This window comes from Serinus canaria, chromosome 3 (assembly GCF_022539315.1).
Source record: "Serinus canaria isolate serCan28SL12 chromosome 3, serCan2020, whole genome shotgun sequence".
NCBI lineage: Eukaryota > Metazoa > Chordata > Aves > Passeriformes > Fringillidae > Serinus > Serinus canaria.
Window position 1 is genome coordinate 51,757,664 of NC_066316.1, and position 27,296 is coordinate 51,784,959.

The window sequence follows — 27,296 nt, forward strand, 5'->3', positions numbered from 1 at the left end:
CATCAAATTTTCTCATACTCACTTCCCGTCTCATTTTAAGGAACACTGTGCACCTGTCATTATACTTCCTAATCTTTTAAAACCTTCTTAAACAGTGTCTCCAGAGCTAACAAAATACCTTTTTCCTGTCTGCTTTATATGTAAATAACAGATTCATGAAAGAAGTTTCCTCTGCTTGATTGGCTTGGTTTGGTTTCAGAAATTGCAGAGCAAGTCAATTGTAGAGCGGCAGTTTCCATTAAATGGCAAGTGCTTTAGATGTTGTTTTCAAATAATGCTGATGACTGCAGAACCATCACAGAAAATAAATTCCTTCACACGAAGCAAGTTTTCTTAAGACTAAGAAAGCACTCTTGGTCTTATATTAAGCTGAATAACTTGCTGATTTTGATTTGGGGAAACAAGTCGTTTCCCCAAACAAACAAGAAGTCTATTTTCAGAATTCCTCTTTCAGTTAAGAATTGATTTCTCATGGTATTTGAGATTGAAGCTGTATAATATTGTGTAACTAAGTGCTGTACATGTTTTTAACACAGAGACCAGTTTAACATTTTTGTAGGTATGTTTAAAAAACATCACACCAATATCTGTAAACCCGTTCTTTAAGATTTAGAGTAGACAAATACTAAAATCAAGACAAAGCATTTTAGAATCTAACAGAGAGGTTTTAAAGACACACTTAGTCAAGCTTATTGTAGTTTTTCTTGATTAAGAAGAGAATATTTTCAGATTTTATGTGGTAAGTAGTCATAGCTGAAAAAAAGGATACAGTTAATAATTTATTTCTGATCTGATCCCTGTAAATTTAGGGGTTACTTTCAGTAAAGAAGCAAGATGCAAAAAGGGAAGTGGGGCACATAGTACCTATACTCAAGGAGTTAAATGTATGCAGTATGTTCAGAATCAAATTCCTAATTTTGAAGTCCGTTCATCCGTGGAATATTTTTCTTTAGGGAACTTGTAGAAAAAGGCTTTAGTGTTGGAAAAAGCACTGGAATGTGTGGGGAGAATTTTTGATTGATTGCAGTGGGAGTTCAGTGTCTAGAGCAGTTGCAGTACTGGATGGAGGTTAGAAAAATAAATCACATAGCCCAGACTGATGAAAAATAAAAGGTTCAGGTATAGTCACACAAAGATCAGTCATTGTAAGCTTGGAAGCAATAAGGAGACACTTGGCTGTTCAGCACAAGACTTTTCAGTCTGTGCTCACAAAGGTTTCTTTTCAGCTGTTATGTGAGGAGGAATACACCAACATACCAGGGGTGGAAACTAATAATACATCAGTGAAGGAATTACTGTTTTGATTTAGTTGTGCCAATCCCTTCCATCTTTACATCTGCTAAAAACAATAAGATAAGAAAGCAGTTTTAGATGCTGTATAACTGAAATTATTCAAAATTACAATGGATGGCTTGTTTGAGAATATAGAGCAAAAAACAGCATTAGAGATATCAGACTAGCATTAAATGTCCAAAATGCCCACACTTCCCTACCACAATAGGTATTACTCTGCCATATTGTATATGGCATTATTCTGTTCTCATCAATGAAAAATACTGAGAAGTAATATCTGATCTCACTTTTATTTGTGTAGCTGGACTAACTTCCAGAAACTCCCTAAATGAAGTAGGAAAGTTGAAATCTTGGTTTAGCAAAGAGGCTCTAACCCTTTCCAGTCTCCTCACGCTTCCATTGAAAGTGTACAAGAAAATACCTGATTTCCTTATTCAGGACATCTTTTCAGTTTGGCCTGGGCAGAACTCATTGTGTTAACTCTGAATGTTATTTTCTGTGGAGGGTGGTGAAAGAATGGCTGATTTTCTATGATGGGGTAGAACAGAATATTTCTGTGTGTAATAGGAAAAACTCTTTATAAATTTGTAATGTTAAAAATCCCAAAGTTTCTAACTTAGATTTCTGCTACATCTTGCAGATCAGATGAGACAAATATATTACCAACAGTATCTATTTTTAATAACTTAATAAAAGGACCCAGAAAACACTAAAGTGCTGAAATATAAGTAGCCCAAATAATACTGAAATAGTTACTTTGAAAACTCACAGAGAGGACAAGTAATAAAATGCTTAAAATGTTTCAAAGACTCTGTATGAAATCAGTTTTGAGTTGGTGTTTCCCAGTATGTCTAGAATGCTTTGGTATTTTATTATAGTAGTGAATTCCAGTGCAAAGGAATTTTTCACAGTTTCTGTAATTTGTTAAACAACAGCAAAATGTAGTTTCAACATCTACTGAAAGAAATCCATGTAATCAATACCAGATTTTCTGGAATAGGTTTTTTTTTTTTTTTTTTTAAATCAAGACACAAAATTTGACCTGTAAACAGACAAAGCTTGAAGAATATAATTGACAAACCATAAAATAACCCCGCTATCTTGTGTTTTCAGGATGTCTTCACTGGACTTTAAAATTGTGCTTATTCAGAATACTGACAGTAGCAGCCAGAAAAGACATTCCAACATTGCAGCCTCAGAAAGAAAATTCTGCAATTGACCTATCCTCTTATAAACAATAAAAGATTTTGAATGCATTGTGGATCAAATGGAAGCTGCTTTGGATATTGGGTGTGTGTTGGAGTTGCTGGGTAAAGCACTTGATGAAAATGCAATATTTTCTACTTTCACCTCACAGAATATTCTGTTACCCAAGAATTTAATCATAACAACTTCTTTAGTCTGTTTCCAGTGTATGTGTTAAAGAAATGTGTGCATCTGTATGAATGGAGTTTACCAAGATCACCTATGTCTAGTTGTAACATTATTTTAACCCATGTCTGTACAGTTGGGTGGGAACTCAAGCTCCTACAAACCACTCTTCCTCATTAAAAGATTTCCAGCTGTTTTCCCACTTATTTTTTGAACTACTTCCCAGAGAAGTGTGACATGTGTTTGCACAAGTGATACCTGGGAAGGTATTCAGCCATACAGCTCTTCAGTTTGTGCAGCCTGGTATTAAATCTAACTGCACCCATCGATTTACTCCAGCCGAGGATGGGATCCTCATTGTAGCAGTGCAGCAGAAGAACAGCTAGGAGCCAGCAGCCAGATCTTCTGGCTGGAGCAGACAGAAATGCAACATTCTTGATGACCATTCCTCCTGTAAATCCTAGCATGTTTCGTGATGGAGCGTGATATGTGGATCCCAGATTGAAAAACATTAGGTTACATGCAGCAGCCTCACAAAAAAACCTCTCACCTGTTCCCAGCCTATCCCTTCCTTGACTTAATTATCTTTTTACTTACATGTATGCTAGCTTATGTGCTTATTGCACCCACCTGTATACCTACTAGTTAAAGCCTTTTAAACCAGCGTATCTAAACTGAGCTGTCAATACCTTTCTTTGTCCCAAACTTCTGCTACTCTGTGGAAAAAAAAAGTCCAACTCAAGCCAAAACTAGCAAGTCAATTCTGTTATTTTTATAAGATTATCACAGGAATGCCAATGAAAATATTCTTAAGTTACAATGGGTGTAACACAGGATTTTCACATTACCCCCTCCCTCTGGGGGAAATCCATAACTTTGTCTACACTGTGAACTCCACTCATATGGGTCAGGGCTGATTTACCCAGTCAGTGTGTTTGTTTCCACTTCCATTTTCATTGGCACAAACCCAAACAACTAAGGGGAAACAGGCAGTGCAGGGCCCCCACCCTGGCTCTGAACGTATTTTCTTCTATTGTAGCTGGTTCCCTTAATTTCCCAGATCAATCAAAACCTGCTGGAGTCACTGCTGTGATAAAGTCAGCTGCTGTCAGGGAGTAGGATATCTGGGCTAGAGTGATCAAGAGGGGTCAGAGCTTTTTTGCTGGCAATGATAACCATACAGAAATAAATACCTAATGAATTCCAGCATAAAATGGGTCCTGGGGGCAATACAGAATATCTTAAAACACACTGAATCTCCAATGGTCTCTGTATTGTGCTGGTATCCTACTCAAGAGCTTCAGCTCTTACCTCTCCAAGACTATCATAAAGTTTTAGAGATCAGCACACAACAAATACTTTTAATGTCAGTACTTGGATGACTCCTTTGAGGCCTGGATAGGATGCTAATCTTGAGAAGTCAAGATGTCAGTTCCCTGAAATGTCCTGTCCAAAGTGTCCACAGCCTGCATATGAATGGTACGTCTTAAAGCTGTGTAAAGTTCCAGTCCATCTGTGTGCTTAATGAAAGGATTAGCAGTCAAGCTGTAGCTTATATATTTATTTATGAAAAAAATAAATAACATAATCTCTCTCAGTGTAGGACCATGTTACACAGTTGTGTCAAGAGGAAGTGCAAATCAGCTTCTGCTGATTTCTGGTTTGAGTTAACAACCTGCTACTGGATTTAGTAGTAGCTGGTTACTGCCTATGTTCATGGTAAATGCTTCCTGAGTCAGTAATTTACTATTCTCATGTCTGCTTTTCTAATCTTAACCTGATTTGAAAATTAAGCTTTGCTCTTCCTGATTTTTTTGTTACATTATTACTGCTACTGACCTCAAGTGTATCCTGAAAGATAATTTTGATTATCATGTTAGAAACAGGATGTAATGCCACCTGTTTCTCCCAGATTTCTGTGTAGTGTTGGAACATCAAAACTAATGAGAACTGCTCAATTGGCTCCTCTGAAAGATACACAAGATAGAGCCTTGTGCTCGGCCTCACGTGGCTTCTGCTCTCTGCCTCAGAGGCCATGCAAGTGCCTCCCTTCCAAAAACTGGGGTAGCTGCATCCAGGTTGCATGCTGGGAATGGCCTCTGACCTGTGCTGGCTGCTCATCTGTACCCAGGAAGGGCTTGGAGAAGACCTTGGCTGGCCTTGAGCTGCAGCCATACGGGCAGGAGACTGGGATTGTGTCCTCAACCAAGGTGGAGCTATTAGTGCTGTTCCTGGACAGTTGGTTAAGATTAATGTTAAACATAAGCCATGAGGTTTACAATTTCTTACAGTTATGCCTCATCAATTATTTAATGACTGGAGGGATTCAGAGTTCCTATTAGATACTTAGGAAAATGTCTGTGCACTTTCCGAGTTTTATGTTCCCTGCTTTCATAGTTTGTAGGTCCGAGTTTCACAGGCTGGCATGGTTACGAAAAAGAAAATATTGTCTTTTATCAGTTTTCAATTTGCCACATATATTTCATTAATTAAATGCTTTGTCCTTGACTTACAAAAGAGAGAAAATAATCAGTTCTAATTCCATGTGATGACAAATATAGCTTGCTAATAAACTGATAAGCAATATGGGCTAGAGCAACAGGAAGCAGAAATAATAAGTGGATTCAGAGACAACAATTACACTTTCATATAAGTCTCTATACTAGCCTGTGAGGAGATTTTTTTCCATTACATTTTATTATTCCTAGGTGTGCCAACCAGTTCATCCATTCAAAGCATATGTTGCAGGACATAATGCATCAGCAAACGATGATGCAAGGCAAGCTGATAGGGCTGGCCAGGGCATAGAACGCTCTTTGTCTCCTGGCTTCAGTGGCCAAAACCAAATTGTTGAATTATTTTGTGAGAGCACAATCTTTTCTTTCATTGAATTATAAAAGACTCTGCCAGGGTTATGTGCTATTTCCAGTCAGGAATATGGAGGCTTTAAATTCTTGCTGGGTACAAGGAGTACTGTGAAGATGAGGCAATGGGAATGATGCAGAATGAGAGTCTGGACTGAGTTTTTAATAGTGCTTAAAATAGTGATTCCTCACAGATCAACCAAAAGACTCACATTTGAAAATGAAGAATAACACAGATACAAAAGATTCTTGCTAGCTACAACTTTATTGTACTTGTGCTCTGCAAAATACATCTGATTACATGTTGCAGAAGAATAATGTAAAGTATTACTCATATAAAGCTTATAAAATTTTATTGTATAAAATATGATGGTTATATTACTGATGAGTCTGTGCAAGTGATTTCACAGAAACACTTGTAATATTTATCCTGTTGGGAATTCTCTGTATTCTGCAGCTATTAATAATAAAAAAATATTTAGGACTCTTTTAAAAAAATATTTAAATTTTACTCAGTTCCATTTTTTGATGACCCACACTACACTGCCCGGGATTTTTATGACCTGCAGTTTGACTGTTCAGTGTTTGGAGAAATTAGAAAAAACTCAAGGGTGAATTGAAATATATTTCTCCACACCCAAACTGTCCAGCATCAAAGCCTGCTACCAATGCCTTTGCAGAGCTGAAAGTTAGTGTAACATCCTACTAACAAAGGGTGGGGGGATGGGTTTGAACCCTACACAGAGGAATAATGCTTATATTTTTGAGTGGGGAGGCAGGGAATAAAAGGAGATTTTTAGGAAGTTCATGGCTGACTTAGAATTAAACCTTACCTTTCCTGGTCTTTACGGATAAAGTAATTTGGTAAGGAAATTCAAAGTCTGGAAGGAACTATTTCATTGCAGTTTGGTGTAAAAAAATCAAACTCCTTCTCCCACCAAATTCAATCCACATTACTTAGTTACATGGAAACCACATTTCCATAAGCATCCTTTGTGTTTGAGAGTGGATCTCTCTCCCTGAATGGGTGTTTGCCAATGTTGGTCCAGTGGTTACTCCTTTCATTGAAAGGCAAAGAAAATGGTCAGACCTGGAGAGGATGGCACAGCCTTCCTCGCTGTTCAGGTCTGTGCGGTGCCTCCCTTGTGGTTTTCAGACAGCAGCAGTAAGGGAGTCATGCTCTCCCATTCAGCCTTGAGGGGGCTGCAGGGCTGAAGACAGGACTGCAAAGCTTCAAATACAGAACTCAAAGACACCATTGTGCAGAAAAGGACTTTAAACAGTTGCTGAATTTTAAGTCCGTGCTTAAATTCAAAGCATATCTGTGAAGTTATAGGATTTGCTCAACACTTTTGGAAATTTAGAGCTGTTGTAGAAATGTTTTAGAAACTTTAGGAATGTTGTAGAAACATTGTAGAAATGCTAAAGTAGATATTGCTCCATATGATGGTTACAAATCCGGGGGTATCTACATTTATACACAATCACAGTCATATTTCCAAGCAGTAGACCTCAACATTGTTTGTGAAGGAACAAACTTTTGTACACATCAGAATGAGTCTTACATCCTTTCTGTTTATTGCAGAGATAACCCTTTATTTTATTTTTAAATCTGAATGTTTAAACAGAATTAGGGTTGTCTGTTTAACTTGACAATTACAGTAGCTGCAAACATTAAGTTAGGTGTGGTCCGTAGTAATTTTTATCAGCACAGTGTAGCAGAATAAAGATCTTTTTGAAAGATCATACAGCTTCTGCAATTTGGAAAGTAAATAAAGAAGCAAAAATAAACCTGCCACATCTCCTCATTTGAACTTTCCCAGACTAAGCTCGATCAAAGTGTGGGATGCACAGAGAGCAGAGTACATGGTTTGGTCTGCAGAGGCTCCAGAAGAGTGCTGGGCTTCCTGTTTTGCATAAGCAAATTGAAGAGGTTTTATCTCATTACTAGCATAAATGTGAGTAAGCAGAGCAGAATATTACTTTATGTTCAGAGTGAATGGTGGGACATTTCTCTGCAATAAATATGCTCCCACTTTGCATATGCACATTCTTCTAGATCTACAGATTGCCTTTACGTTCAAAATTACATTTGAGGTGAAGATAAGCTACTGTCCAAGCCTATGCCATAGGATAGCTGTTTTTGGTTTTGTGTTTGTGTCTTGCTGGAATAACATGGGTTTGTTTGTTCTGTAGCCATTCCAGCCCACCCACATCTTGGTGGTTTGGCCCTTCTGCTTGTCTGCAGGTGTGCCCATTGCTGACCTCATTCACCCATCTATTTGCAGTCATAAATACATCTAACCTAATGTTTGGCCATATTTGTGTTGTGATATCCTTGAAATAGAAAAACCCCTGAACAATTAATTGCTTCTTACAAAGGAAAACTTTAATCCACTGTAGTTCGTTGAACTAGGTAGATTTTTTTATGCTGTGACACGTAATGATTGTAAATTTTCTCTTTTATTTTGGGCTTCTCCACACACTTGAAAGTGCCTCTGCTGTTTCTCCTGCCTATTCTTTCTCAGTTCAAATGACCATCTTTGTTAGTACTGCTTTTAAAAAAAATATGTAGAGTGCTTAAAAATTCTCAGATGTCAACATGAAAGCAAATTATAATTAATTCTGCACTGCTTTTTTGTGTCTAAAGTGCTAGGCGCTCTAGCTAAGATTTTATGTGGCTTAGAATTGGCCTAATTCTGTCAGGCAGGGGAGATTTTGTTGTTCACTTGAATATGATTAGAGTTTACATAAAATATTTGGGTTTTCTTTCTGAAAATTCAATTCCAGAGCTACATCGATTTATTTCAGGATGTTTTCATATAAAAATTTATTATCCACAGACAGAAATAGATTTAATTTTTATGCCAGAATGAAATCCAGGAGCATTCTGTTTTATGAGGGAACCTTTTAATGTAGTAAAAAAAAAAATATTGGTAGTGTTAATACAACCCACGCCAGTTGTCATTGGTATCCTGTGCTACTGCCTAAGCATGTGGAGTCGTTTACACTGCTGTCAGGTGGGAAACTCTGTGTGCTTCAGCTGTGAAAAGAAAGTTCCAGTGCAAAGCATAACTTAGTGTGAAAAAAACCTGGATAATGCACAACCTGCAAGTACGGGCTTTTTTCCCCACAGTGACCTTGTTTTCATTTGATCCTAACCTTCACAAAATTTGGGTCTTTAGGGCTGAAATAGACAGTGTTCCAAAACGGATTGCTTTTGCACTCTTGTAAAAATTCTTGGCTGAACAAAATTTGTTGTCCAGCACTTCACCACGGCTGGATAAGTGCAGAAATGAAAGCAGGTGGAGAGGTAGAGGTCAAAACTCATGCCTGAGAAAGAAATGCTGAGTATAATAGGACAAAATACAGGTTTAAGGGGTAAACAATGACAATGGAGAGAAGTAGAAAAGTGTGAGAAATTAGAGGAAAATGTGAATATTACCACAGATTTTGGAGGCAAATGCTGGAATGTGTTAGGTATTCAAGAAGAAAAAGAGAAGTACATACATATGGGATAAGATTATATCAAGACTGTTTCCTTCCCAAATCCACAGTTAGGCATTGTAGCTCTGTGTCTGGCTGTGGGCTTTAGCTTCCCAAAAATGACTCATGAAAGTCGCTTTTGAAATTGTGTATATCAGTACTTGCAGTTGTCTTGATGAGTTCATATGGTGCAATTCAGTGCTAGGACTCTAAAGAGGCAAAATCAGTGGACAGAACAAGCTGGACAATTAATTTTGTTTCATAGGATATGAGGTTTGCATATACACATGGTTGTGTGGTGCAATCATTAATGAGTCAGATATGTTTTCCTTAGCCCCTCAGTATTAGGGCAGTCATCAGATGATTGAGCATGGTGCAGGAAGGATTAGGAAAGGGTATTTTCTGCCTCACACAAGTTAAATGGTATATATGTAAAACAGTCAGCGAGATCCTAGAAGAGAGGGAATGGTTTCATGGTTAGGAAAACTGGCAACTGTGAAAATGGGATTCTATTCCTGTTTTTACTGATAAGTTCTTATCAAAAGTGGTCAAATTGCTTTGACCAAAATTTTCGGTTGGGCACTAAATACTCATTTTTGGATTTTCTACAGTGGGCTAGATTGTCAAAGTGCTCTACGAGCTACAGTTTAAAGTCATTGGTAGTGTGCTTTGCACATATAAAACCCTGTACAAATACAAGGCAGTTAAGGAAAATCAGTAGTTTTATTTCATTTGTGAGGAACCAAAAATCTGTGGAAAGTTGTTCCATTTTTGCCCATTATCTCCACGCCATGATAGGAAAAAGCCATTTCCCCTACAGTCTATTCCACTTCTGAAATCAATTAACATTTTTTAATCACTTAGATAACTTTGGTGAAAGCTCTAACTAGCTCCAGAGGAATTTGTTAATTTCCCTTTTCAGTTTAGTGTTGAAGTGTCATACTAAATAGTTCAATATTCTTTTACCATGGGAGGTATGAGTATGATGCAGAAAAAAAATTGATACCATACTCCAGTGTATGCTCATGATGGAAACAAATTAATTGCCCAGTGAAGCTTTCAGTTTAGGAAATGTTGAAATTAAGTCCTTGATTTCACTGTTTGAAAGGGGTGCTCATTTTGGTTTGGGAAAGAATGGAGGAGGAGAAAGAGAAAGGCCTTTATTGTACAAAATATATTTAGACAGTGAATTTCCTTTGGTCTATGGTGGTGAAAATTACTTGATAGGCAGATTCTGGATATGTGGGGCTCCTAACCAGGAATATCATAGCTAAATTTGCTCCCATTAAAATCAATAAAATATCTTGGACTGCTTCTAGAAATGTTTGTGGTGTGTATTGCAACAAGAATTCATTCTCCACTGTTCAGAACTGCTCTGGGCCAATGGGATTGCAAAATATCTGTCAACTTTGGCTGACAGCCTAACGTTGCCACAGCAATTTTTCTCTTTAATGAGTAAAATAGGTGATGTTTATAGAAAAATAACTGTCTCATGAGAAGCTGTGCAAAACGTTCCATTTAAAACCATTCTGTTTATATATAGTTTTGTTGTTTGTTTTCTTTTCTTTTTACTTACTACTGTGGACATTTGCATGAAAACAGGATATTTCTCCTTCAAATTGCAGTCATGGACAGAATAGCTACTATACCAAAATGGAGCCAACCCACTTAAAACAAAAACCCAACCATTTTACTTACCAAATCTCTTTCTTCTGTGCATGCAGAGTTTCGAGCACTTATTTTTCTATCTAAATTTAGGAGCTGGTTTTTTGCATTAGTTCTGTAAAATCAACAAAACAATATGGATGTAATAAAGTGAGAATACATTTCTGCAAATATTAAATTATTAAAAATAATAAATAGCATTTATGTTTTAATATTTACGGTGACATCAGGGATAAGAGTATTTTTTTGTTATATGTACTGGATTTTTCTTTTTACACAGCCTAGGAACAATGATAAATACGAGAGAGAGAGAGAAATAGAAAAGCTGAGTCCTGGTTTTGGTTGCTGATGATCAATAGAATTAATAAACACAAAGAACATCAGAGTTCTCTCTGATGGACAAATTTGACTTTTCCAGTCTCAGGTTGAGTGTAATATTCCAAATCATCTCTCTGATGGACAAATTTGACTTTTCCAGTCTCAGGTTGAGTGTAATATTCTACCAATTAGGGACATACACTTTTACTGACAAGTAGCATATTTTCTCTGGTTTGGCAATGTCTTGTAATGCCCTTAAGATTACTTTAGGTGTTCCAGGATCAACCAGTGGACATTAACACAAGTGTACATTAACAGTGTACATTAACACCCATGTTCCTGTATGTATTTACATCACTTAAGACCTTAGTCCCTGGCTTCTGGTCTGTCTGAGTGCCCAAGGAAACTTCTCAACTGCCCAGAGAGCTCTGTGTCATTTGTTTCTCTGGCAGGAATGAGAAGGAGAGTGAGTAAGGTGTGCTGCCAAATCCCCAGCCCCTGTAAGCCCTCATCCTGGCAATCAGGACCCTGGATCACAGAGCCTTCCAGCTGGAGGCTGCTCCAGCCAGAGCCATCTTACAGGGGCTCTGCCCTGCAGGGGCTCACTTGCCCTGGACTGGGAGACAGCCTGCAGTGGCTTGTGGCACACAGCATGCTTTTCCTGCTCCTCCTCCTCTCAGTCTAAGGTGCTTCTCTGAAAGCTTATACCTATCTGTGCAAAATCCACTGGATGAAGCTGTCATCTGTTTGTACAACTGCAGGATTTATAATCACTAATAAGTAAATATTCCCTCTCTGGTTAATAAATGAAACACCAGGGTTGCAGTGCAGGTGAGCATACTCCTCTGACTGCAAAGATTTGCAGGGAAATTAAAAATGGGCAGGCTTTTGTTTGTACTTCACACGTCTAGTTTATGAATTCCAGGAGCACCACTGCTTTCCACGGCTACCTGTAAATCTTTCAGACAACATTTTTTTCTCACTTGAACAAAGAAGTGTCCCACTGAGCTTTCCTAGTGTAACCAGCCTGCATTTGGCTCTGAGAGCCCAAACAGTCTCTTTGCTTCATTGGGGCCATATGAATTCGTGCTTTGCAAATAAAAATGATAAAAACTTTGTAAGAGATACCTCTCAACTGGCTCTTTGGAGGAATTAGTTGCATTTATTCCTATTTTATAACTGTTCTGTGTGTAATTTACACTCAGCAACTTTTTAGGTTGTGTTTAGTTTGAGCAACTAATAATTCATGGTTTTTCATCCTTGTAGGATTTGACACGGGGTTGTGGCTTGATGAAATGTTTGCAAAGTAATTCAGCATAAATGGGCCAGTTAGTTTCTTTGGTTATCTCTTGGTGATATTCAGCTGCCACCTATTTTGTTCAGTGCTGCTTTTGCAAACTGTTACAGATTTCAGCAGCAGGCAGTTCACGGTAATTATATCATATAATACATTAAGTAAATATATGATAAATGAGCAAATGTTAACCAAACAAGAATGCAACCCTGGGCACTCACTGGGCTTGAAATTCTCATGGGTAAACACAGCAGGTGAGCAAAGGAGTATGACAAATAGGGTAAGAATTTCTTACAGCCTGACTGCCACAAATATGTCAATGGAGCTGAGTCAGCATGGGAAGGACACAGTAATTTACTGTTGATTCAAAAGCCAGTAGCTCACTGCTACCCTTCTGGGTGATGTGGAATGCATCAGCTGGAAATGCAGATGACTAACCTTCAGGGACTGCTGCTTCTGCTGCTCTTCAGCCCAACTCTTGTGCTGCTCCTTTCCAGAGACACTTCTCTGGAAACAACAGCATGTCATAGAGCAGTTGGGATAACTTACAGTCCCACCAGCAGCCAAAAAATGTGAATGATACCAGTAATCTTTTAAGAAGTTGCAGTTTTACAATTTGCCTTTCTGAACTGAAAACCATTGCTTTCACTTTGCCTTTATCAGGCCAATATACGTGGTAAATATATACATATATAATGTGTACAAATTATTGTTTAGCAATATAATTTATATTTCTTTGCTACAGGATTTCTTACATAAAATATGCTTTTCCTATGCTATTCCTCCAACATTTTCCCCACTAGAAACAAAGCCTTTTTCTGCCTTTCTTCCTCCCATCTCTATTTTTCTGCATAGACATACATTTAGTTCTTGTGTTGATGGTTACTTTACTCTTAAGTTACGTCTCTGCCTGACCTCCAGCTTTTCTCTGTTTCCATTGTCAGCTCATGGATGCTATGACTGTAGGACTGTGCTAACTGACCCCTCTGGAGTTTTCACTTCGCCCTGCTTCCCCAGTGACTATCCCAACAGCCAAGCGTGCAAGTGGATCATCCGAGCGCCTCATGGATTTATCATCCAGCTAACATTTATTGATTTCGACATTGAAGAAGCTCCGGGCTGCATTTATGATTCACTGACATTAGACAATGGAGAAAGCCCAATGAACCTTTGTGGCATCACTGCCAAAGGATTATCCTATAATTCTACCGGAAATGAAATGATTGTGTCATTTAAAAGCGACTTCAGTATCCAAAAGAAAGGTTTTAATGCCAGCTATGTACGAAGTAAGTAAGTCCAAAGCATTTAATCCCATTATAGATGTTATTAGGAAATGTCCTATAAGGATTAGAATGACTTCCCAGAGGAATCAAGTCCTCCATAAGAAGAGAATTAATGGGTGAGGCTACACTTCACAGGGTTATCTTGTATCTTTTATTAGCTAATTTCTTTTTCTTTGGATCAAAATTATTTTATTCCAGGACATGACAAGAAGTGTGTTAGAAAAACTTTTCACATGCAGAGATTTTGGGCCTAACAGTTCTCTTCCTGCCAATTTATGCTGGAGGATTTGGAAGCAGGATAGGTGTCTTTCAGGTCAGCACACCTGCAGAGGGACATAGAAACCTAAAGGAGAGCATGAGAGGCAACTTAGTTGAGCCAGAAAGATCAGCCTGGACCTGTGGCCCAGGGTAACTCCCAGCAGTGGGGAGAAGTTAGTGCAGAAAGCAGAACTTCTCAGGGTTCATCCAGCCTCTAGAACAAACTCCCAGGGATAAGCTGGCATTGCAAAATGGCTATCTGTCATCCCAGTTCCTTGACCTTTCTTTCCCTTCCCTAAATATGTAACAATGGTTTTAAAGGTTTTAAAAAGACACTCATGCTTTTTTCCCCAGAAGATAAGCGTACAAATAATTTCTGGCTGGAGCATTAATTAGGATTAACTAGACAGTAAAGGGCAGTGAGGTAACAAAGGGCATTAGGACAGTCACTGACTGGCCCTCACTTTCATTCCACTTCAGGGTTATGGTTTCCAGTTGCATGCTCTCAGTAGACTTTCTTTTTGTAGTGGTTGCACACCTTAAACTGAGCACTAGTATTGTATTTAGCCTTTATATTATTATGGCACAGTTATTATGTTCTGCAGGTTGGCTTTCTGTGAAAAGACAGAGCAGGGAAGTTTGGCAGTTGTCTTTTCAGTCACAAGCACATCTTCCTCATGATTATTTCAAAATATTTATTACACATTTCATATATTTTAAAATAATTAGGATAGTAAATCCCAGGAATCAAAAGACAAAAGTAGGCATGATTATATCATCAAAATCTGTGTGCAGTCCTGAAAAGAAAAAAGGTAACATCACAGAGAAACTAAAAATACTTCTCTCTACTGAGGTCTTCTCATGCTGACAAAATAATGTAGCAATAATTGTAGGAGCACCTGTTTTCTTATGAAAGTCAAAGCAAATTTTCTGAAAGGCTTCTGTATTTGAAATTATTGTAAGAAGTTGTAAAATCAAGTGGATCATAACAAATCATGTGCAGTCAGATTATGCAAAATATTTAATATTTTAATGTTTAAGTATCACTGTAGAGATGAGTTACAATTGGAATTAAGAGCTGCAACGTTGACCTCACCTGTGTTTAATAAGGAGAGAAAAGGTCTACAAACATAGGCAGAGAACCCTTTGTGTATCCATACCTAGAGTAATGTATTGTAATGGAAGCAAGAGCATTACCTCCAAATTGAGTAGTACCTTATGCTCATGGATAGCACCGTCAAAATTAAATAGTCCTGAAAGATAGCCTTTTATGTTGAAAAAGAAGGCTATTCTCCAGTGCCAGTGAAAGTATCAAAGACCTTCACCAGTGGCTTATATTTTAATGTTTCACATATATATTAGTTCAGAAGCTCTGTGTTAAGGCTTGCTGTTAAGCACCTAGGTTGAGACTGGCTTCATGTGGCTTCATTACTCCAAATGTGTAACTTTAACCTGACATCTTGATTTTGACTGTGAATGCTGGGAGAGCTGTCTGCATTCTTCTAGGGCAAATTATAACTATATTCTACTTATTGCTCACAGTTGTGCAATTGTGTTACTTTCAGAACATAGTTAGAGACAAAGATCATAACCTGGAAATGGATACAGAAAAGAGTCTGGGAAAAGGGATCATAATGTACTGCTTTCCTTTCAAGTTATAAAAGCATGTGGAAAACAGCACATCAATGGGCACACACACTGAAATGGCAGTGCATCCACATGGCAGATGCCTGTATGCTCTGCTATGCTTGCAGAGAGTTTCCAAAGCCATCCAAAAGACTGAACACCCCTTCACTTCACATCATATGAAAAATTGCACACCCCCTCACTTCGCATCAAGTTTCAAAGCTTGTAGTTCAAGCTGACACCATCTTAAACTACTAAAAATGTGACATGGCAGCAAAAAAATTAATTTCTCCCAGAACTAGGGGAATGCTGTTATACTTTTTCCATTTCTAAGAAATTATATTTTATATATTATAATAAATTTAATTTGTTTGTTCCACTCTGAATTTCAGAAAGTAATGCACAATTTGAAAGTATAAAGCCATTCAAAGACACAATTTTCTGTCTAGCAATGAAGTTTAAAAAGACATTAGTGATACAAACATCCTAATGTGCATTGTGTATCCATGACAAAAAACATGTGGGGAAATACAGACATAAGAGAGTGAGTTGTGGCAGGGAATTAGTTGGGGAATAGAACAACTTTTGTGTGACTGCTCAGTTTTATTTAAGTTTCAAACTGAGTTTTCCAGAGTCTTGTTGTCCATATCAAATTGGCCACCCACTCAAATGTTTGTTTCCTGCCTGCCACCTCCTGCAACACACCAATAGCAGATGGACAGGCCATATCCTCAGCTGCAGTAAACCAATCTAGCTTTGCCAGTCTTAGGGGAATTATCTCAATTTACAGAGGCTGAAGAGCTGTCATGGTAAATAATTTTCTTGTAACACTTAGCTGTGAGTAATAACTCCACCAGTAAGTAGAAGTCAGTCACCAAAAGGGGAGGAAGGAGAGCCAACAGACCTGTGCAAGTACCAAAATGCTTGAGACAATTTAGCATACAGTTAAGCAGGACTGCAGTAGCCCAAATTAAAAGCACAATTCACTGAGGTAGGAACAATACAGCCCCAAACATACTTCGTATGTGGACGCTTGCAGACCTCTTAAAAGTTTGACACATTTCTTCCAGCCTCAGAGACAGGGAAGATGAAAGCTGGGGAGCTAGAAGCAGCAAACTATAATGAGCACCAAACTATACTGAAAAGCCCATCAGCTGTCAGGAGACAGTGTTCCCTGCAAAGGATTATAAAATAGAGCCAAAGGACTCCTGGCTTGCTTATGCGTGAAGGGGTGTATGAGATGTGAGACAGTGAGATGCAAGTAAGGTGGATGTTTGTATGTTTGTATGTTCTTCATAAAAAAATCTGTTAAAAACCCCATGTCCATTGTAATCCAGTTATCACACAACAGTCTGAGTTGGAAAGGACCCAGAAGGATCATCAAGTCCAGCTATGGTGTGAATGGCCCATAGAGGGATCAAACCCACAACTCTGGCATTATTTACACCATCCTCTAACCAGCTGAGCTAATCTCAGGATCTTCCTAAAAGAAAAAAATTAGCATCATTCTGAAAGCATTCTGAAACACCTGGATGAATATTCCAAGAATACATGTATATTCTTCCTCAGAGAATAACCAGTTTCTCCAAAACTAACTTTTAAATTCATCTGTGTGATGACTGACTGTGTAACAGCAACCAGGAAGGAGATCTGCATTTAATATTGATGGCAGGATTCAGTTTTTCTCCATGTGGACAAAATACTTGTCAGTTTTGTCTTTTCAGTACATGGGGGAGCTGCCAGTGGTTAAATCTGTACAATGAATACAGGAAAACTGAGTCGACTTCTTCAGTACGGGAGCAAAGTCCTTCCCATTTATTTCTCTTTCTGTACTGTTTAAATGTGACCAGGTGGTCCATAACTTTTCTGACCACCTGGTCTGGATGGTGCTCCTGTGAATAAGCTTTCTTCTTTTTCGAGTCTTGAATCCTTACGCTTCTTCTGGAACACTTTCCATGTGACGTAAAGGAGCTTACAGTATAATTAACCCGCTAAAAAAATGCCCCTGTTTTCAATGGAGAGTTGAACGCATTTTCTATCTATAAAATTGTTACAGCATGCTTTTTCCCTTGGGAAGAAAAATAAATCTATGAAGTAAATCCAGTAACTATAAAAGCCCAGTATTTTTCTCTCTTCCCTCCTATTATGCAGTTGCTGGGTTGGCGGATAATGTGCAATGCTTTATGTTATTTTACTATGTAATATATTGGTCAAATTATGTTCTTGTGTATATCCAAATATGGTAGTTTGGAGCTCAGAGTCTTTGCAAGCAGCTGGCAAAGGGAATTTGCAGTGCCACAGACAACACAGAATCCTTATACACCATGTATCTGTGACTTTTCCTGGGTATGGCGTGACAGTCACCCTTCCCTCAGGTCTCACACTCTCATGTTTGAAAGGGTTTTCTTTCAATCTGAGAAGAGGTGTAGTAATTAGTATAAGTGTTGTGACATCACTGATAACTCCCAGAGGAGACTGGGAATTAAGTACAGTGGCAGTTATTCTTCATGTTCTGCAAGAAACAGTTTCATTTCCAGCATATACACTGTGAAAATGTGTAAGAGGTAGCAGACATTTGCGGGAGATACAGGTCTGAGGCAGAACTGAGGAGCCAGAAGTAAAACCGAGGGCTGTTGCAATCTGTACCAGAGACCTTTGCATGAATGGTAACCGGAATTTTTCTGTGGAGAAATTTGCTGTAAGAATTGTGCTGCCATAAATGTGACAATAAAACTGAGCATATTAACATTCTCTTTTGAAAAATAATGTTCTCTGAAATAGAGTGAACAGAATTTTCATTCATGTACTCGTGGAGAAAAAGTATGAGTCGTGATACTTTCTCATTTAGTGGTTGTTATTTTGCCCATGCAAATGAGCATACTTAACAACAATTAAAGCAATTCTGCCTAAATACCCTTACAGAAATATATAAATTGCTGTAGGACTAGAAATTTCTAGATACTTGTGCAAAGTCCAAAACTGCTGACCCAACTGTTAGTAAATAGGGAACAGTTTGGATAGAAATATTCATGAGCACACAATTGCAGTATTCGACCAGAAAGCTGCTGGGGACAAAATGAGAAGATGCCTAATGCTGTGCAGAAATGCCCATTAGCTGAATTCAGCAACAAAAGGCTCCAATTTGCCAAGGATTGTAATGGGGCCTTTCTTCTACTGCGATATTTAAAAGAAGGAAGGGACAACCTTCACTGGTGTAATGCAGACATGCAGACAAATAATTAAAATAATATATCTTAAAAGCATGTCATACTGTTTTTTTCAAATAACTGGTTTGTCCCATTGCTAAATGCATCCTTACTAGATGAAGAGAGTACTAGGTGAGAAGTAATTTTTATTAAGTGAGTTGAAGCCGAGTTGGAGGTCAGTAGGTAACATGACCTAATATTGCCCCTAACACAATTTAGCTCAAGTCAAATTCCCCTTAGGGTGTGCTGCTGGTATACTACAGTGATAAAAGCGACCTGATGAATGTTTGATTTAATGAATGTTACTTTAACCCCTGCTGCCAGTCTGCCCTTATTCCTACTTTTTTTTTGATAGTTTACATATCTGCTCTTGGTTCCAGTTGCCGTGTCTCTGAGGAATCAGAAAGTCATCATTCCCCAGGTTCCTGACATCGATGCTGTGTCTGTGGCAGAGACCGTCGCAGTGCCAGAGCTTAGGCAGTTTACACTGTGCTTTGAAGCAACCAAGGGCAACAGCGATGACAACGACGACTGGAAGGTTTTCTCCTACACTGATGCATTGTTGAGAGAGCTCTTCAGCTTCGGGAAGACCACAAAAGGCCATTTTCTGTCCATCTCAGGCACACAGTGCATCCTTAAGAATGCACTGCCCCGAAATGCAGAGTTTTTCACAGGAACCTTTCAACAGCTGTGTGTTGTATGGGACAGCTTTTGGGGCGCTATAGGTGTATATGCCAAAAGCACCTATCATGTGGTGGACTGTCCAGAGATCTTTGACAAAGTTATCCCTGGAAATGGGAGGCTGGTGCTGGGCTCTAACAGCAATGAAGTGAGCTCTCTAAATGGGGACATTTACAACTTCCGCCTCTGGAATTTCACCATGAATGCGCAAACACTGGCCAACCTCAGCTGCGATGTGAAAGGAAACATTGTAGACTGGGAAAATGAATTCTGGAGTATTCCAACTTCAGCGCTGAAGGCAGAAAACAATTTGAGTTGTGGTGAGTATGCCTTGCCAAAACTTTTTTGCTTATTCCCCCCCCCCCCCACTTCTGTATTGTGCTGAACGTACCACATACCAAGATGGAAAAAAATTAGAGCATTCCCATGAAAGAAAAATAGGAAGGTCTTACTTACCTTTATTAGAGTTTAGCTCACCACTTACCATGAAGAGAGGCTTTGAAAGGTTATGGAGTTGATTCCTTAAAGGCAAAGGACAAGTCCCCTAAGTTTATTTAGTTGCTGCTTGAAATGATCTGTAGATCAAGGATTTCCTAAACATTCCATATTGGCTCATACAAAAGGGGAATAACGGCGAGTACCTACTAGCCTCAAATAAGATTACTGTGGTCTCTGGAGAAAAAAATAGAAAATATTACTAAATGTTTTTATACCTGCCCTTTGGCCCTTTGATTAGCCAGAGGAGCCCATGCTAGCTGTATATGCAGAGCCAGCAAGAACATTGACAAAAGCAGTGCATAGGTGACAGGAAACTAGAATAAAATATTAAATTAGAAGAAGTGGACAGAAAGGAAGAGCTTGAGATAAAAATCATAAGATTTTTTCTTCATGATGACATATTATCAGTCCTTTTTTAACTGGTACTTACTGAAGGTGTTTTTTCCTGTAGATTACTCCAGAAGATAAATTCCAATACATTTACCAACCTTTTCTCATTTTATGGCTCAGACACTTAATTCACATAAATGTCCTGGAGTATTTTTTGTATATTTGACAGAGCATCTGTCACATTCTGAGAATCCTCAGCTTAGAAGAGAAGCTGCCATCACTAAGGCATTCTAGTTTCTGCATCTAGTAGTTCTTGAGGGATTAAAGTGGCTAAAAAAGCTGCTTTTCTTGCTTTATTGTACTCATATCAAAGTGTGGGATACTCATTTGCAGAACTACTAAGAAAGATCTCAACATGCCTCTGCTAAGAAAAATTAATCAACACCTGCATGAAACCCCAAGCAACTAGGTACCTTCACTTTTCTACCAGAACAAAGAAATGGCTGATCTGACCATGAGTGATGAACAGAAACATTTTTCTGGACAAAACCATTTTTTTTGGACAAAAAAAAGTTGTTTCTATTTCATCAATATAAACTGATCTAAAATAGATAGAGAATAACTTACCAGAAAATCATGCTCTTCTTACTCTGTTACACCATGATGTAACAGCAACATGATGTACCATAACACTTTTACCAAACAACCTATCTCTGTAAAAGCTGCAATCTCATTTAATTTTGATTGGAGTAGGAGTCTTGTTCTTCTTTCTGCTAAAGACTGTACAATCCTAAGACACAAATATAATATCACAGCTGTGATATTGTAGATAGATTTTTTTCCCACAACTTTATTCCCTGGGATGTGAGTTATCAATAGTTTCCCTGCATCAGAACATTGTTTTAGAAAAAGGATATTAGTGTTCCTGCTTTAGGCCCAGCATCCATTCAAGTAATTTAAAATGTATCTACATAAAAACCTTGTTGTTGCCTCTAAATAAGCCTATGAGGAAACTGACTCTCTAGCCAGTCTTTTTCTTTCCTTGATGTGAAATCACCCTCTGTGATACAGGCTTTCCTGAGCCATAGTATTCCTAAAAGAAAATTCTGGGTGCAATGCCATTTCAAAGATCGTTACTAATCCCAGAGATGAAATTGTCAGAATTGTCTTCCCTTCCTCCTCCCAAGTAAAAGCCTTCTTTGTAAAATCAGCCTTCAACAGGAGAGTTGATGAGTCAGGCTATCAACCATGAATAAACCACTGACATTGGGGAGCTGACTCTGATTAGCCTTCATTTAACAGCAGTGAAAGGATTTATACAGAAAAGAGTTTTTCACACAGCTCCAATAATGCTTCACCAGGAAGTGGCCTGTGACTTAAAAAAAAGCAAACCAAGCATTTAGCAGTGATCTCAACATATCTTTGCCTGAACAGTGCTTACATTTTCAAGGGGTATTATTTTTATAGTTTCTCAAACAAAGCTTTTACATGTAGATTTATGGGGCATAAAACACCGGCAAATTGCTTCAGATAATCTTTTCATAGTTTTACCTTCTATTAGTTTATTCCTTAGACTAATGTTTTCACAGCTGTGCAGTTGTGGTGGGGTGTTTGCATAAGACTTGACAGAATTCTGGTTTTATTGCCATACCTTTGTGCAGATTGCATGTAAAGGTATGCATACACAGTCTAGGTATCCAGACTTACTTTAAAACAAGTTCCCTAGGTAATGATAGAAGTATGGCTATTGCCCACCAGTTCAGAGTTCAGTGCCAGCAAACTGAGAAACATTTAATCAACTTCTGGTTCTGATTCTGAAGCCTGCACTGGCTACAGCTCCAGCAGGATAGGATCTACTCATTTTAAGGGCAACGTGGCCACATATCTGTCCATGCCTGCAATTGTTTGTTTTTTCATGTGCATTTCATGGGTTCCTCATTCCCAAAGGCCAAAGGAATCCTTAATTTTGCTCTCAGATTTAACTCAGTGTGGGATGTGTCTGCCTTAGGCAGCTGGCCAGTGTTTCAGGCTAAGATAATTGCCCTCAGTGCTGTTTATGAATAGTGGAATCAAAAAGGCTACTCCACAGGTCAGTGCATCTCATGCTGGAAAAGATGTCTCAGTGCAGTCAAAGTTCTTTTGCTGTGGGAGTGCCTCTTCCTCTCCACTGGCTATAAAGTCAAGCATGACAACCAGATATGGATGTCTGAGTTTTAGACATTTGAAGTGAGATGTGTCACACAATGTGTCTGTAATACAGGTTCATGGGGTGACAAATCCTGTCAGCAAATCTGCTCCAGAATGGGCTCCTGTCTTCATGGGTCCACAGCTCCTACCAGGAGTTTTCTCCAGTGCCAGTTTTCCATGGAGCAACAGCCTCCTTCAGGCATCCACCTGCTCTGGCATGTGGTCCTCCACAGGCTGCAGGTGGATCTCTGCTCCACCATGAACCTCCATGGCTGCAGGTGGATCTCTGCTCCACCATGGACCTCCATGGGCTGCAGGTGGATCTCTGCTCCACCATGGACCTCCATGGGCTGCAGGTGGATCTCTGCTCCACCATGGACCTCCATGGGCTGCAGGTGGATCTCTGCTCCCCCATGGACCTCCCTGGGCTGCAGGTGGATCTCTGCTCCACCATGGACCTCCCTGGCTGCAGAGGCACAGCTGCTTCCCATGGTCTGCACCACGGGCTGCAGGGGAATCTGAGCTCGGGCACCTGGAGCACCTCCTGCCCCTCCTTCCTCACGGGCCCTGGTGTCTGTGGGATTTTGCTCTCACACATTCGTTCTCCTCTCTTGGCTGCAATTGCTGCTGTGCAGTAACTTTTCCCCCTTTTAAAATCCATTGTCCCAGAGACACTGCCATTGCTGCCTACAGGCTCAGCCTTGGCCAATGCATCCATCTTGGAGCTGGCTGGCATTGGCTCCATTGGACATAGGGAAAGCTTCTATGAGAGGCTTCTCAGAGAACTGCCCCTGTAACCCCCCCTTGCTGCCAAACACTTGCCATGCAAAATCAATGCAGTAGTCTTCTGACTTAAACGTTTTGTAAATTTGGATTTTATTTTTGTTTTAAGTTTCACCAAATAAAATCACAATCTTGTTTAAAATACTCAGTGAAGAAAATATGAACACCCACAGTATTTCCAGCTAACTCCCAGGTCATCTTTTCATGTTACACAATGTGGGTGAAAGAGAGTAGTTTTTGATATTGACTGTTTAATATTAACAAATTTATTTTGGGAGTAAAAGCCTACCACATGCAGGGGATAGTACATTCACTTAGAACATCCTTTCTGGAGTTCATAATAATTGTACCAAGAAAGTGACTTTGCCTCTATCTCTAAATCAATTTAAAAAAAAATCAGTGAAATTTAATATTTGTTGTAGATCATTTAATATTTGTTGTTTTAATTACACCCTATATTTGTTGGCAACACATGTAGGGGTATCTGTGTCATGATACAGTTTCTTTGTCAAAGCTCCACGCTTCATTTGTTCTTGCATCATAGGAAATATTTTCTTAGCTATCTTTGCAAGCTGATGGGTGGTGGCAATTTAATTTCGCGGAAGGATAGTGTGTTTCATGAGAGAACCTCATTGACTCAATATGATTCTGAAGTGGACAGAACAAAAGCCAAAAGGGCAAAACTCCTAGTGGGTTCACATTTTGCCAGAGCTCTATGGTCCCTTTGTGTTCAACACAGTGTGCAAAGGCAGCTGTATCTGCAGCTGAACCCCTGGGATACGTGGAGTGTAATTAATGCAGTTGCACCCGTTCTTTTTCTGTAGCCATTCTTAGGTGCCTTGGTTTTGTCTCCAGATCAACAAAGTGTAATGCCTGTTGTTATGAATAATTCCGTAGAGGTACAGACTTATAACATTATCTGTTTATAAGTCATGCATACCAGCATATTAATCACACCCTCGCCCTGGGCAGAGGAGCAAGTTTAATCACCTTTTATCTGGCTGCTGTCTGTCCCGGGCAGATTACTCACAAGTGTGTGTTGGGCAGCCTGTGCTGCAGCAGCAAAGCGTGGTCGCTCCTCCAAGGCGCGCCTTGTTATGAAAATCACATAAATCCTGTGGCCACACTGACCCCTTTCCTTAAACCCATTTCACAGAGCTCACACAAGCTGCATTCCTTTAATGTGATGTTATTCAGTGAAAGCTGAGAAAACCGCAGGAGGATACATGAGTGACTCTAACTTGCAAGTCAGCAGGGTTTTCAAGGATTCCTGAGCTGCAACAGAAACTGAAGACTTGTAAGTCATATAGGCAAATGGCAGTGTCAGTTCTGCCACTGAGAGAAATTAGGAAGAGGAATGTGTCACTGTGTGATATAATGTGTTTTAGGCCCAGTAACTAACCCTTTTTAAATTATTTGATTTCTCCTTTTAAAGGCTCATATCTAATTCCCTCTTCTTCAATTGAACCAACCAGTTGTGCAAACCTAGGAAGCCTTTGCCAAGGTAAGAAACCCAGATCCTTTTCACAGTTTCATCTTTGGGAAATCTTTATTTGCCTCAGGGTTTTATTCCATTTCTTTTTTATTATCGTTTATAAAAGGGTGAGCAGCAATAAAAAATAGCAAGGAAAGGAATTCTTCAGTCTCATCAAGTATGTGGGTGTCCTGTTCGCACAATATGTGGAAAAAATGTGATCACTCCCTTGATAATACATTTTCCAAATAGTCTCAATTATGTCAAAGCTGAATTAACTGCTTTCATTTCTTTCTCCACCTCTTTTCCTCCTGCACATTTTCACAGTAAAATATTAACCAGTATAAGTAGTAGGTAAATCTGTTAAAAAAAAAAAAGGAACACATGTAAATAAAGGAACTAGCTTTTATTCGGGGTTTTTTTTTCAATAAGATATTTTGAGGCAAGATACTTTGAGATTAGCAGGTATAAAATAATTACCATCAGACTGCAAAATTCAGCAGCTTTTAGAGAAAGAAACACATGCTATGGCACTTAATGATGGATTAATAATGTCAAAATGACCACATATAGAAATTAATTGTTTTTAAAGGTCAGCTCTGTTGAATGGAAGGAATAGGTGAACCCTACAGATTTCTATTTCAATGGGCATGCAAGGATGCCCATTGATGCCCATTTGTACTGTTCTGCTCAGATGCTGAAGTTCCATTAAATGTTAACCCATTTCCACTACACCTTCATGAGCCCCGGCCTTACAATTGGCATGCTATGTTAAACTTTAGTTACAGAAGCAACTGCACCAAAAATATCTAGCTTTATAAACTCTTTCCAGCTGAATGGTGGATGAAAGAGACCGGAGAAAATAATATATAAGAGGAGAACAAGAAATCTCAGAACTTTTTCACAACCAATATTTTTAAGTAAATCAGATTTAGCTTAAAAATAAAAGGGGAAATGCACTCTACTTGGAAAGCCAATAAGAGATCTATGTCAGTTTTCAGTGTATTTGTCCCAGATTTTCCTGAGGTAAATTTAGTTCAGGAGCATATTGTACTGGTCTCCATGGGGTGAGTGAAATGCCATTAATGTCCATAATCAGATTTTAAACAGTAATTTTCAGGTATCATATTCACAAAGCAGAGTTCGATCTAAATACTAAAACTCAAATAGTTTGGGTAAATGAGGCATCCACAATCATTCAATAATATTATTTTTATATATAAAGGGTATCACTGTATAAATATCTTTGTCCATTGTTTTGGAAGATCTCTGAGTGTTTTCTTCCATTAAAATGGCATGGTGTGGAAGGGAGAAAATATCTTTCATAACATCAGTGAATATGGCTACAGAAATGGACACATTTTCAGCTGAACAAGCCTGCTTTTCTAAAAACCTCATCCTTTGTCCCAGCTTTATTAACTTGTCTGGTAGATATTGCCTCTGATAAAAGATGCTGCCTTTCAAACTTGCCTTCGTAACTTCTTAGACCATCAAAAAAGACTTCAATAAAGACTATGAGTATTTTCATGAAGGTAATGCTCTTTCCTTCTCTAAAAAGTATTTGGTAAAGTGTCCCTTGTGTTCAGTTTTTCACTTTGGAATAAGATGCCAGATCAGGTTTATCCCACTCAGCACCATCATAATTATTGTCAAAATAATGAAAATCATAAAAATATGTCTGTCTATTTCTGTCAATACCACAGACTTTGTCTAAACTGAGAGGCCAGTTTGGATTCCTTTGTTTGTTGGGTGTTGTGCAATAACAGCAGTAAAATAGTTTGTGGATGCCAGGTTATGCCAGCTATGTCTGATGAAAGAACTGATTTCTCCATTATGCTTAGTAAACATTTTTGTTCATTAGATGCCTCCTTTAGCAGCATTGGCTGTATGACACAGTCTGTAAGAAGTCCTGTAAATTATTCCTCAGACAATATAGCTCTGAAGTTTCATGTAAGAGCTTTTTTTTATATTTCAAGGTGTCACTTCATATGCTCTCCTTCCTAGTTAGAATCTGTTTGTTCCAGTGTCCAGCTTTTCCTTCTCTTTCCCTAAATTTTTTTAGAACCTGAACATGAACATGCTCCCTAGGCTGTGACAAGTTTGTGACTTTTGGATTCAAAAAGCTAGATAAATCAACTTAGCAAAACATTAAAAAATGTGATTTCTTGTCCAAAATATAACTGCTTAAACTTCCTAGGTTTATTCTTCCAAAATCTTCCAAAGCCATGTAACACTGGGAGATTTTACCATACCAACCTTCAGATTTTAAATAAGGGTTTTCAGGAAAAAAGTCTATCAATGAATGGATTTGCATTCCTTGGGAGTTACTGAACAAAACCAAAATATTTTCCAAACTATTATTTGAAAATTTAGTGTCATGATCTTTGAATTCTACTAGCATATATACCCTCCAGGTCCATCGTGGGGGAAATTTGCAGTTTTGGCTTCTCCTCCTAATTTTAAAAAGTGTTCAGCTGATTTTGTGGAGTGACTTCTGTTGGTGCCAGTGGTAAGAGTACAGCTGAGTTTCTACATAAAGCTTTCAAAACAGGTATTTTACTTCACCTGTTCCAAGCCTGATCTCAATTCTCTTCACTGTTTTGAGTTCAGTGGAGTTAATTGAATCCTTACATGAATGTTTCAGTTTCTCAATTGTTTGTCATATTCAGTCTTTGAGGA

At 38.6% G+C, this 27,296-nt stretch overlaps 1 protein-coding gene across 6 annotated transcripts in view; it reads left to right on the top strand.

Moving 5' to 3' along the window:
- Nucleotides 1-27,296, top strand: part of ADGRG6 (adhesion G protein-coupled receptor G6) — a 111,122-nt gene that overhangs the window by 29,036 nt on the left and 54,790 nt on the right. For all 6 annotated transcript variants that reach the window (XM_018920017.3, XM_009095310.4, XM_018920018.3 and 3 more), the window contains exons 3-5: nucleotides 13,236-13,577; nucleotides 19,045-19,665; nucleotides 24,579-24,647. In XM_018920017.3, the coding sequence (XP_018775562.1) occupies nucleotides 13,236-13,577; nucleotides 19,045-19,665; nucleotides 24,579-24,647 (1,032 nt within the window). The remainder of the gene's footprint in view (nucleotides 1-13,235; nucleotides 13,578-19,044; nucleotides 19,666-24,578; nucleotides 24,648-27,296) is intronic.